At 33.2% G+C, this 13,877-nt stretch overlaps 1 protein-coding gene across 1 annotated transcript in view; it reads right to left on the bottom strand.

Annotated features, from left to right (window-relative positions):
• Positions 1 to 13,877, bottom strand: part of LOC126884016 (probable cleavage and polyadenylation specificity factor subunit 2) — a 105,889-nt gene that overhangs the window by 53,616 nt on the left and 38,396 nt on the right. The window contains exon 2 of the mRNA XM_050649791.1: positions 9,604 to 9,869. Coding sequence (XP_050505748.1) covers positions 9,604 to 9,869 — 266 coding nt within the window. The remainder of the gene's footprint in view (positions 1 to 9,603; positions 9,870 to 13,877) is intronic.

Genomic DNA, 13,877 nt, shown 5'->3' with positions numbered 1-13,877 from the left:
TGGTATTACTGCAGAATTAATCAAGCGTGGAGGAGAAGCACTTATAATGCGGTTATGTAGCCTGCTGACGAAAATCTGGGAGCGAGGGGAAATGCCGGATGTAGGTATGGAGAGAGGCAATAGTATGTCCCATTCATAAGAAGGGAGATAAAGCATTGTGCGAAAACTGCAGCGGTATCATAATTCAATCAAATTGTGTTTTGACTAGGAAAGTTTTGGGGTAGTTCTGATTTCTTTCGTTATATATGTATTTTGGGCTGCTGAATCCGAATATGAGGTTTGCGGACAAAATTTTGTGACGGAACATTGAGTAAATCGCAAAAGAAGCGAAACATTTCTGCTTTTTCCGGCTTTTTTGCTTAAATCTCGGAAACTATTAACTTTTAGTAAATGGTCTGTTAACAGAAATTAAAGTACTTAAAAGTCTCTAAAAATATCACTATTTACTTTTTTTTCAGACAAACCGTTCGGTCTAAAGTGCAAGTTGAAAATTGCCAATTTTTAACGGTCTCTACAGAACCCACTTTTTACATTCCAAAACTTTATTTTTTATTAGAATGCTGTCATTTGATAAATTTACATCCTCCATCCTGTGGAGCATGCTGATATTCTAATTATTACGACAGCTCTTGAGATGCCACCGTCAAGTGGACATGTGACAGTGGTGGGGGAAGATATCGACCTTCTGGTCATTTTGATTGGCTTGTGTAGTCCTAACACAAAAATATATTTTTTCTGAAACCAGGAAAAGGAAATGTTTCGCAAAGCTTCTACAACCCTCATCTGGCTGCTGAAAAAATCCTAAGGACCATATCTTATTCCTACAATGTAGGATCGCATGTCGTGCGATGAGTGGTTGTGATACTACTTCCGCATTGTTTAATCAGGGGAAACTGAAATTCCTTAAAGTCCTGCAGAAGAACAAAGACTTGCACCAAACCATGGAGGCTTTTAAATACCCTAATGCACATCAGGATGCGGTTGCTACAGCAGGAAACATGTTTCTCATATGGCATAGCTCTATATGGAAGGAAAAAGAGACCAGTCTGAACAGGGTTGTTTTGTTTTAAACATTTTGTTTTAATCAACTGTTTTAAACGTTTGCTTATGTTTAAAACAGTTTTTGTTTAAAACACTTAAATTAAACAAGTGATTTTTTTCATTTTCTTTATTAATATAACATCAAAAAAATTCTCAAATACATTATATAAACTTTTTAACATATATATTATTTATTTATTAATAATCTGAACACAAAAAATTGGATAACTGAAAATATTTTGCAAAGAAGAGTTAATCAATTTCTCAAAACTGTTTCAGACTCATAGTAATCTTGTAATTTAAATCAGTCACGTCATCACTGATGGAATTAAGCTCTTTAAAAATTGAAACCAACTTAGCAGCTTTGATATTGCCTAGCCGATTACGTAGTTTGGAATGGTAAACCTTATGATGAGAAGAGTCTTTCTATGTTGGCTGACGATCCAACAGCTGTGTGAAGCTGTTGAGCAAGTTTCAATGCTGTAGTATACCTATTTATATTTTTCTTAGAACGCCACCATGCCAATGGTTTTACATTCTCAATATAGGTTTTAGAAAACATATGGAGTAAAGGGTACACACTTTGCCTGGTAATAATAATAATCTGAAATGCTTCTGGATGATAATTTATAATGGATGGATGATAAGTTTATTTTTAATACAGCGATGATCAAGCAAATTTGCCAAAAAATGAGCTGGGGTCACCAAATCACTTGCATGTTTAAAAAAAAAAACACTAAGCACCACCAGAAACAGCACAAAATAACTGACAATGGACGCTATTGCAATAGCCAACTTGTAATGCGGATTTATAAATAGTAAATAGTCTGGGGTTCCTTAGGCAATAGCTCCTAATTTTGCAATTGGTTTTCTTATCTATTATTTAGTAGAATAATAGTAATAGATCAAACACTTTCAATTAATATTATGTTTAGGAAAATATGATTTAAACAATGTTTTCTTCTAAGTTTTATTTGTTTAAAATATAAAATTTAAAAATAAAAACATTTTTAAAGCAAAAAAAACGTTTAAAACAAAAAAACATGTGATTTAAACAAGTTTTATTTGTTTAAAACATACAATCTAAAAACAAAAAAAAAATATGTTTAAAACAAAAAAAAGCGTTTAAAACAAAAAAAAAACGTTTGTTTTGTTTAAAATTAAAAAAACATGTTTTTTTGCAACCCCGAGTCTGAACGATTTGAGATACAGGCAATAAGTATCTTCATCATACAAAAATAAGACCAACATTGCCTCATTACCCCCTACCGAATCTGCTGCACGAGAACATTCACTTAGAGTTTACTATCAGGTGCAGCAATGGTTATCTTTAAATCAAGCCACACCTGACGAGCAACAAAAAGATCCAAGTGAGTGGGGTTGGAAAAACACTACTAGTGGTCTCGTGCCAGTGCCAACCACTTTGGATCCTGCACCAAACTCACTACTACGGTATATTTCTTGTAAATGTAAAAAGGGCTGCCAACGCAATTGTGGATGCAGGAAGGCGGGCCTCCATTGTTCCCCAATTTGCACATCATGCGAAGGACTGTGTGACAACACTGAGCTCCCGGCAAATAGCTTTGATATAGACGTAGAAGAGACTGAAGAAAAAGACAGAGGTATGTAGAATCTCGTAAGTTATTTCGTAATCATTCATCTCTCCATTCATCTCATTATGATCAGAAGTCAGTATCTCACTACCTCTTTTATTTTCCAGGAGAACGACCCCTGAAGCTGACGATGGAGCAATCAGACTCTGAACCAGGACACGATGCCATCAAAGTGATTGTGAAGTTTTGTGATACTGAATTTGTACAATTTCGACCTTTTTTTTCTTTTTAATTATTTGTGCAGAAAATTAGGAGCAATTTATCAAATGATTTTTCTAATAAAAAATAAAGTTTTGAAATGTAAAAAGTGGGTTTTGCAGAGACCGTTAAAAATTGTCAATTTTCAACTTGCACTGTAGACCGAACGGTTGGTCTGAAAAAAAAGTAGATAGTGATATTTGTAGAGAATTTTAAGTACTTTAATTTCTGTTAACAGACCATTTACTAAAAGTTAATAGTTTTCAAGATTTAAGCAAAAAGGCAGGAAAAAGCAGAAATTTTTCGCTTTTTTCGCGATTTACTCAATGTTCCGTCACGAAATTTTGTCCGCAAACCTCATATTCGGATTCAGCAGCCCAAAATACATATATAATGAAAGAAATCAGAACTACTCCCAACACTTTCCCACTACGCTGGTAGAGTACAAATTGACTGAATTATCACTCTTCTAGATGTCACATACTCGCTAGAGTCATAAGAAGAAGACTGGTAAATGCCAGGGACATTTCAAAAAGGGCAGATCCACCATCGATCAAAAATTCGTGTTGAAAATGATTTAGAGCAGTACGAGCAACAGTTGAAGCTAAACCTCCTCTTTATAAATTTCAAACAAGTTTACGATTCTGTGATAAGGTCTATACCAGTCCCTAAGAGTACTTGGAATTCCGGAAAAGATGATCAGACTAGTAAAAATGACTTTAATGAAGACCGACAATAGAGTAAGAATATAAGGAAGCCTAACAGGAAAATTTGAAAAAAAGGGCATTAAAGCAGGGGGATCCGCTGTCTACAGTACTCTTCAGGATCCGCTGACTATAGTACTCTTTCAATCAATATTGAGAGCGAATGGAATACGAACGAAAGGTATGATCTTTGACAACAGAAACCAGGTTCTGGCCTTTGCGGACGATGTGTTGTTAATGGCAAGAACTGAAAGGGAAGGATTTTCAAACTCTTTGAAGGGAAGGCTAAGAATTATGGACTGAGTATTAATGAGCAAAAAACAAAGTATATGGCAATGGGACAGAGTGATATATACAGTGCGGTGGAATAAGTGGTACTCCTCCCTGTTAACTTGTTTATTTTAAGAATACATATAAGCAAAACGCTCGGACAGGTCGATTTTTAAACTAATCATAGTATGTTATAGCATCAACGTTTCGAACTTTACGTGATCCCTTTTCAGGTGACAGGCATAACTTTGATTTTTTTAAATGGTAAAGTACATCATGTGACACCTCATTTAACAGCTTTTGAAATATTGATTACAAAAATGTATAATACTTTAATCCTTTTTGAGAGCGTAGGCGCAAAATTTCGGTCGAACTCTTTTTAACCTTCCGATGACCAACCTTTTTTTGTTACACGGATGACCAAGGGGGGGGGGGAAATGACCCCAGGTCAAAAATGCCAAAAATGACAATTAACAAAAAAATGAAGTTTTTTTTATTATTTTTTTTTATTTTTATGGCATGGACTTTATGTCATTCAGCCAGTCACAACATGAGTATTAGTGTCATGTGTAGTGTGTATGTTGAGTTAGTATCTTGTTACTTTGCAAAGTCGACGTCATTAGCGTAAAACTACTTGGAATTACACATAATAGACGGTATTTTTTTTTATTTATTTATTTATTTTACGGGCAAGCCCAATTCTACAAAAATACATAGTGTACAGAAAAAAAAAACAATAACATAATATAATATAAAAAACAGACATACAGAAATATAAATATAATATTAGAAGTAAATATGTACTATGAAATAATATCATAAAACCAAGTTAACAAATTACAGACGCTTCACTCAAATATTGATCCCATGTAAATTTCTTTTAAAACGACTGATGGAGTTGTCGAACAGTTGTAAATTGTAAAGGGAGTTTGCTAAATTCAAGACTCTGGGTACGAACGAAAAAAGTGAATAATTAAACCTGTGGAATGGTACATAAAATGTTCGCACTTGTCTAGTGGTGCGAGGTGGTACAAACAGTGCGATCTTATTAAGTAGTTGAGAACAACTGCATATACCATTTAAGATCTTGAATAATAGCAAAAGGTCCCTTTGTTTTCTCCTACTTGCAAGAGAAGGGACCTGCAGTTAATCTACCAGTTTTACTAAACATCAACTTCAGAATATATTTTTTATTCGTAAAATATAGGGTTTTTTTTTATTTCAAAATATGAGGATATCGAGAATGATATTAAAGTCAAATAAAAAAATAATGAGTTAAAAATTGAAAATACTTTTGAATTTATTAAAGAAAAACATACGCTGGGGTCACAATTTCCCCCGCTTGGTCATCCGAAGGTTAAACGCATTTATTTTTTTCGAATACTGATAAAAAGTATTTTTGAAAAATTTAAACGCAGAATGAAAGATTAGATTATTACCGAGGGCTGACAGTCCCTTAGAATAAACAAAAAGTTTCTTTTGAATGATATATTTGAAATTAAAAATCACACTAAATTTTCTCTTTTTTTCAGCACTGTCACTTATTAAAATAAACATTATAGGAGTTCTCAGGGACTCTGGACTATCGAGAATACTGTAATATTTCAGTCTGCGTTTAAATTTTTCAAAAATATTTATTAGTTTTTTCAGGATTCGAAAAAAATTACATTTACAAAGAATTCGACCGAAATTTTGCGCCTACGCTCTCAAACAGGATTAAAGTGTTATACATTTTTGAAATCAGTATTTTAAGAGCTTTTAACTTTCCGATGACCAACCTTTTTTTGTTACACGGATGACCAAGGGGGGGGGGGGGAAATGACCAAAGGTCAAAAATGTCAAAAATGGCAATTAACAAAAAAAGAAAGTTTTTTTTTTTATTTTTAATTTTTTTTTTGGTATGGGCTTTATGTCATTCAGCCAGTCACAACATGAGTATTAGTGTCATGTGTAGTGTGTATGTTGAGTAAGTGCCTTGTTACTTTGCAAAGTCGACGTCATTAGCGTAAAACTACTTGTAATTACACATAATAGACGCTATTTTACTAAACATCAACTTCAGAATATATTTTTTATTCGTAAAATATAGGGAATTATTTTATTTCAAAATATGAGGATATCTAGAATGATATTAAAGTCAAATAAAAAAAAATGAGTTAAAAATTAAAAATACTTTTGAATTTATTAAAGAAAAACATACGCTGGGGTCACAATTTCTCCCGCTTGGTCATCCGAAGGTTAAATGAGGTGTCACATGATGTACTTTCCCATTTAAAAAAATCAAAGTTATGGCTGTCACCTGAAGAGGAGTCGCGTAAAGTTCGAAACGTTGATGCTATAATATACTATGGTTAGTTTAAAATCGACCTGTCCGAGCGTTTTGCTTATATTCGTAAAATAAACAAGTTAACAGGGGGAGGGGTAACACTTATTCCACCGCACTGTATGAAGACACAACGGAAGATTACCACAAGCAACGAAAGTAAAGCGTATTGCTTCAAAAAGATGACGGAGTTTGAGTATCTAGGAGTAACTTTAACAGATAAAGTGGAAGAATGTTAAGAAACTGAAAAGCGAATTTCGAGAGGAAGGAAGACTGTCGGAGCTCCACACAAACTACTAAGAGCAAAAAACATTTGCAGAGAGGCAACATTGAGACTATACTGAACAGTTATCCAACCGATAGTCCTTTACGGAAGAGAAACATGGGTAATGATATGAACAAAATCACGAAAATATGCTGAACATCCGGGAGCGGAGTGTCCTAAGGAAGATATTTGGGGGAATAAAAGACGACGAAGACATTCGGAGGAGACGAACAAATGCAGAGATCAGGGAGATGTATCGGAAAACAGAAATTAGCCAGATCGTCAGAACAAAGAGACTTAGTTGATTAGATCATATTGGGAGAATGGCTGACGGAAGGTGGGCAAAGGATTCGCTGCGGAGAGGGGATGAAGAGAAGAAAAGAGAACAACTACAGAAACAGTGGCTAGAAGAACGTCAGGAACACCTGGAAACAATCGGGATAACTAAGAATTCCTGGGGCCTACAGGGTTTGTACATTCTAGATCCGTACAGATCTATGGATAGTGCAGATACATAAATTATTATCTCTTTGCCGTTTGAATTAAAGTATTTTTTTTATTTATATACGGTTACAACCATTTACAGAAAAAAAACAATAGATTAAAATATAAATTACATACAATATAAAGAACAAAAATACATATTATCAATATAAATAAAATATGTTACCAATACAAATTACACAAATAATTAATCATACCTAAGGGCATTAATTAGTGTGGTCGGCGGACATAAGTCACTTTTGAGTTTATTATTATTATTATTTTTACAGCACAATAAGTCTTAGTTAATGTTTACTAAAACCTGACTCAGGAACTTGCTATAAGTTTGAAAAAGGTCAATGTTAAGGTGTAGTGATGTTGATTATAGTTACTTTCGAGTATTCGTTATAAATCGTTACTTTTGTATAAAGTAATCATTTACAGTATCCGTTACTTTGATTACTATGATTACTTTTGTATTTGAGTACCGGTAATCATATCGAGAATCGTATTTCTCAGTAGGTAGGTATTTTGTTTAGGTATAGATATAGATCTAGATAAAAATGTAGGGTTGTCGCATTCGATCTTTGTTAATGACATACATTACATATTTTACCTCCATTATACATCCCTCTGTTTCATCTTCTATCTTCTCCTCACCCTCACAGTGTGAGGCTCTGAGGCTCACACCCTTAAAACGCTTCATACCGATAACGATATTCGATAACACTCGTAAATTACCGGTCCCGTCCGTTACTCGCTGGGATACGATTGGTAGAAAGTAATCAAGTGTACTGGTTGTAGATACAATAGTCGTTACTCGCTCTGATATGATTTGTACGAAGTAATCAAAGTAGATACAATAGTCGTTACTCGCTCTGATACGATTGGTACGAAGTAATCAGAGTAATCAAAGTAACGATTTGCCTCTCTGTATAGTAATCGTTACTTTCGGTATTCGTAAGTAACGAGTACTTTGTAATGAATAGATACTTTTTCAACATCTCTATTAAGGTGCTGATTTGCTAGTCTGGCAGTTCTAGTGAGGAAGTTGTTAAGCCCATAGTTAGAGTTAGTACGGTGGATTGGGTAATGGAAACTAACTGTAGCCCTGGTTGTTCTTAGTGGGACATGAATATTAATTTTTTGAAGAAGCTCTGGAGTTCCAGTTTTTCCATGTAGGATGTTGTGGAAAGTGATGAGATCCCTTCTCTTATGACGAGCAGTGACCGGTGCCATATTCAGGATATTAAGAATATCTGCATCATTGTAGTTGTCCAAGATATTGAGTCTATAGGCAATTTGCTTTAAAAATTTATGTTCAACTAACTGAAGAGCATTAGTATGGACTCCATAAAAAGGAGACCATACACAGGAGGCATACTCAAGATGGGGACGGACCAAGGCACAGTAGAGGGTTTTTAAAGCTGTAATATTTGTGAAGTCCAGGGTGCATCTTCTAATAAAACCAAGCATCTGGAAAGCCTTATTAATAGCATTTTCCAGATGATGAGAAAGCTGTTAGTTTGTATCAAGGGTGACCCCCAAGTCTTTAAAAAGGGAAGTTCTTTCGAGGGTATAGTGACCAATATTGTAGTCAAAAACAATAGCATTTCTGGAACGGGAAAGAGTCATAGTTTTACATTTAGTTGGATTAAGTTCCATGCCATTTCTTTTACACCACTCTAGCAAGTTATTTAAATCGTACTGTAGTTTTTCACAATCCTCTGGGGATTTAATCACACAGCTTAATTTTAGATCATCAGCAAAGAGCAAAAATAAAGTGATTGCGAATCATTCATTTATGTCGTTTATGAAAATATTAAACAAGAGCGGCCCAAGGTGAGAGCATTGGGGCACTCCTGATGGAACTTGGATAATTTTAGAAAGAAAAGTGCCAATTTTAACTATCAGTCTACGATCAAATAAGTAGCTTTGGAACCATGACAATAAAGGCTCATCAATGCCAATCAGTTTTAACTTATGCAACAAAATATTGTGTGGTACTCTGTCGAATGCCTTGGAGAAGTCAGTGTATATCGTATCCACTTGATACCCCTTCTCCAAGGTGTCCAGCAAGAAGTCCACCTGACTAAGAAGATTTAATTCTGTAGATTTTCGCGGTCTAAACCCAAACTGTTGTTGTACTAGTAGAGGTTCAAATAGAGGGGTTAGAATGTCACATACCAGACTTTCAAATACCTTGGGGATTGCACTGATTATAGTGATGGGACGATAGTTTGTTACACAGGTTTTGTCACCGGATTTAAAGATGGGCTTTAGAAAGCTGTCTTTCCAGTAGTCGGGGAAGATTCCAGTTTGGAGGGAGAGCTTGAAATGGGACATGTGGTACAGAGGTCTTGAAAGAATAAAGGAGCATTTTTTTAAGAATAAGGTAGATAGCCCATCTGGTCCAGGCCCTTTGTTAGCATCCAAAGAAGAGAGTTTACTAAATATATCTGATATTTTAATATCAAGGTGTGGAATATGGTTATTTAATGTGGATAATTTTTAGGTTTTTTAATGAAAGGGGTCGTTAAAAATCTTTGAAAAAAAATACTGTAGGTTTTTTATCAGATACTGAGCTGCTGCCATTTTAATTAAATATGTTTGCGATGTTATTTATTTACACCAAAGTTTACTTTGTAGGTATATGTATAAGTCAAATTAATGTTGGGTGATTTAATTTATGAATATTATACATACCTTTCAATGGTACATTTTGATTATATTTTAATTGAATAATTTTTTCAAATGTAGTATCAACATCATCCAGTGAAAAAATGCAAAACTCTTTCATATTGTACTGAGATTGATATAAATCATACATAAACATCTGTCCCATTTTGTATACAGGTATAGTTGCATAAATTGGGCAATTTAAACCCAGTTTTCCAACTACATAGGGAAGGGCTCCCAAATGATATATGTCTGGATAAGACAGTAACACTGCGTCTATAGTATGAACATGCCTAAAAAATAAAATAAAAAATATTTTAAAACTATGGAATACAGTAGCATCTCACTAATCCGGCACAATTCAAAACCAGAGGTTGCGGGATTAGTGTATCGTTCATAAATAAATAAAAAACATTTATTCATAAAACGACATTGTGATTAAAGAGAGCACATTCGAGAAACTGCAAATTATGAACCGCTGTTGAGATGCCCCCCCCCCCGCAAGTCAAAAATTTCGGGGGGGGGGGCTGAGCCCCCAACTACTTACAAATAGGGATATTGTATCAATCTTTGTGGCAGAATTACGAGCTTTCGAAGTGATAGTTCCGATTTTTGAGCTCATCCCGATCACCCCCAAACAACCCTTTACTTGCTTACACTTAGAGAAAAAGTAAAATAGACCATATTGCGGATATAAGTCGTATAGCGTATACACTTTAAGAATAAACTGTTAAATTACGCGCATTTAGATTATTGAGCTACAACCCGGTACAAGCGGTAATGTGGCCGGATAATATGACCCGTATGCACGCCAATGGTGAATATAAAATTCTTAATTGTATGTCAAAAAATGCACAATTACGCTACCTCTTAAAACCTACCAAATTTTATTTGCATATCTCAACTGGTTTTAGAGCAATAAATAAATCGTCAGTTTGTAAGAAAAAATTCAACATCCCATATCTCCTAAACGAAGCATTTGCGGACATATGTTTATAAAGTTACCGGTCATTATTTTTTCATGCAAAATTACCCCTTAAAGTCTGTCGCACTTATTTAGAAACACCCTGTATTGATGAAGAACATGGAAAGTTCCTAACTTTTTGAAGTTATACTTCTTTAGGCACGTCGGAAGTAAATTTATATGTGCGCGAATTCATCAAAAGTCTTGGTCCTGAGCGCAGCTCAAACGTTATACGGGCTCTGATTGGGTAATTACAATGACCTATCAACAATTGTTCAATATGTCGGTTATGGGTAAACAAATGTTGTGTATATTAGTTTTTATTGTTGTTAGGACAGAGAAACAAGCAAGTTTATAATTTATTGTAGTGACTTTTTAAATAGTATTTAAAAGCAACAGGTACGTAATTATTATAAATGTTTCAGTATGTATTGTAATAAAAATTACATAGGTACTTACCTATTTGGAAAATGTATGTACATATCTAGTAGGGAATGCTTTGATTTACATAAATTAATTACCAATAAAATTTCTACCAATCTTCATCTACTAATATATTGTTTTCTTACTCTATGTTTTGTTGTATTTTAATTCCACAAAAATCAAACTAATTATATTAAATTTAGAACTGTCAAACAGTAAAACGTTCAGTTGGCCTATCTTCGCACATGACAGGTACGTGTAAGTGGCTAAATGAGTAGAGGCTTCGACTTCAAATCCTAAGCAGCCGAATAACGCGGGTTCGAATCCCAACGCAAGTTTTTATTTTTTTATTTTTTTATACATTTATGATTGTAAGAATATTTGTTATATAATTTTTTTCAGAAAATGTGTATTTATTTAAAATTTTTGCCAACAATTATTGTTCAGAAATCATTTCTTTGGGGCATTTTTCAATGTGTTTGTGTGTTTTATTATTTTATTTTTTTAATTTTTGGTATTAGTCCGTTCTTTAACGGTAAAATATTGCAAAACCTCTAAATTCTAAAGAACCGCTTGGATTGACATGAAATTTGGCATACACATAGCTAACAAGTCAAAGAAAAAAAGTGATATTGTGCCGATATGTGCTTTTGCCCCGGGGGTGCTTTTCACCCCCTCTTGGGGGTGAAAAAGTATTCGTCCAAAGTAAGTCCGGAAATTGATAAACTGACTAATTTTAAGTAACTTTTGTTCTATAGAGTTTTTTCACTAAGTCAATACTTTTCGAGTTATTTGCCAGTGAATATGTTCATTTTTTTCAACAAAATAACCACACTTTTAAACGGTTTTTTGCAAATATCTCAAATAGTACGTATTTTGTCGAAAAATCATTCCTAGCAAAAATATAGCATGTAAAAAATTTTAAAAAATGGTGTATATATCACGTTTTTATACCTAGTAGAAGCAGAGTTATAGCTAATTAAAAATAGGTTCATATTCGTCAAATTCCAAATGGAATACTTTAACGTGAAATAACCAAAAATGAAGTACATTTCGGGAAAAACTCATTACAACTTATTAAAAGTGTTTAAAAAAAGCTTCATTTTTGTTTTATAAAAAAAATTTCTAGCATCAAAAGTAAACAAGTTACGCTCAAAATAAAGTTAGTCCCTTTTTTTTGGTAAAAAAATCGGGAAAATCATCCCCTAATTAGTATCTCAAATGAACTTAATCGTTACGACTTCACAAGTTTCTTGACCCGTGTATGTATTGTTTATATGATCTGTAAGTTTCATCGGTGCAAATTCTTATTTTTGAAAGGGCTGTAGTTAAAAGGGGTTGAACGAGTCACTCATCACGAATGTATGCAAATTTAGAAACACCAAATCTCAATAAATTTTTGTCTAACAGAAAAACAAAAAAATACACGATATTCAGAAAAGCAATGTTTATTTTTGGTATCTCTAACAATTTTTAAGTTATTTTGAAAAAAAGCATATTTTTCAAAATTAAAATTATTAAAAATTTTATTTTAAAACCAAATTTTATTTTTCCAAAATGAGCACTTTAAATCGATGAAACTTACAGATCATATAAACACAACATAAGTAAAATAATTTGTGGAGCGGTAACGATTAATTTCGTTTAAGTTGCTAATTAGGGGGTGGTCTTCCCGATTTTTTTTGCCAAAACAAAAGCGACCAATTTTATTTTGAGCGTAACTTGCTTAAATTTAATTCTAGAAACTTTTTATAAAAACAGAAATAAAGCTTTTTTTAAACACTTTAAAAAAGTTATAATGGTTTTTCCCCAAAAAGTGCTTAATTTTTTGGATATTTCACTTCGAAGTATTCTATTTGAAATTTGGTGAATATGAATCTATTTTTCATTGGCTATAACTCTCGTTTTACGAGGTCCAGAGACCTAACGCGTACTTTTTTTTACTTTTTTACGGGCTACATTTTTGCTAAGAACGTTTTTTTCGACAAAATACTTACTTTTTGAGTTATTTGCGAAAAACCGTCTAAAAATATAGTTATTTTGTTGAAAAATGGACATATTCACGCGCAAATAACTCGAAAATTTTTGGAAAGTAGTAAGTAGTAAAATTAGTTTAATATTGAAATAAAATATAAATAAACTGTTTAAGGTACATATTAATTCCGTTGGAATCATATAATAGAAATATAACTTCTTACGTGCGTACAAAGTACACACGCATTCTTTTTTTATTATCCAACATAAGCGAATGAATCAAAAAACAGGATATTAAGAAAACCTGATGCTATAGTTGGATTTTAATTTCAGTACTTTATAAAGGCTAGAATATTCCACAGGGTATTGTGAACATTAAGAAAAAACACAGTTTGATTGGTACATCCAATATTACAGTTTATATGTTGTTTAAATTCAAGAAAGAACTAGGATTTGACTTCGAACAAAAACTGCTTTTTTTATTCAACTTCTATATTCATATTTTTTATCAACAACTACAACCTACTTATATTTTTTTATACAATCATATATCATATTCTCATTGCTGCCAATTGGTTTTCAAATATTACTATTATAACATCAAGGCCAGCAAAATTAAACAAAACAAGAACCTAAAGCTTAGATGGACAACATTACAAAAACATATTCCAATAGGTATACAATGAAAATTTACCTGTTTAGAAATAATATTATTACACTGGTATTGTTAAAGAATAAGGCTATAATATATTAAAAAAATCACTTAAATCGGACAACAGGTTTAGGAAATTCGAGACATCAAAAATGATCTCTGACGCGCAGTGTATATGTTACAGTTCAAGTTGATTCTCAGTTAGAGTTGACTATTCCTAAACAAAAGATGGTTTTGCTTGTTTTCGATTCAAAGGGATGCACAATCGCTGGACAGCTGTTTCCACTA

Source organism: Diabrotica virgifera, chromosome 4 (assembly GCF_917563875.1).
Source record: "Diabrotica virgifera virgifera chromosome 4, PGI_DIABVI_V3a".
NCBI lineage: Eukaryota > Metazoa > Arthropoda > Insecta > Coleoptera > Chrysomelidae > Diabrotica > Diabrotica virgifera.
The sequence above is the reverse complement of the archived record's forward strand: the minus strand, read 5'-3'. Positions and strand labels throughout refer to the sequence as shown.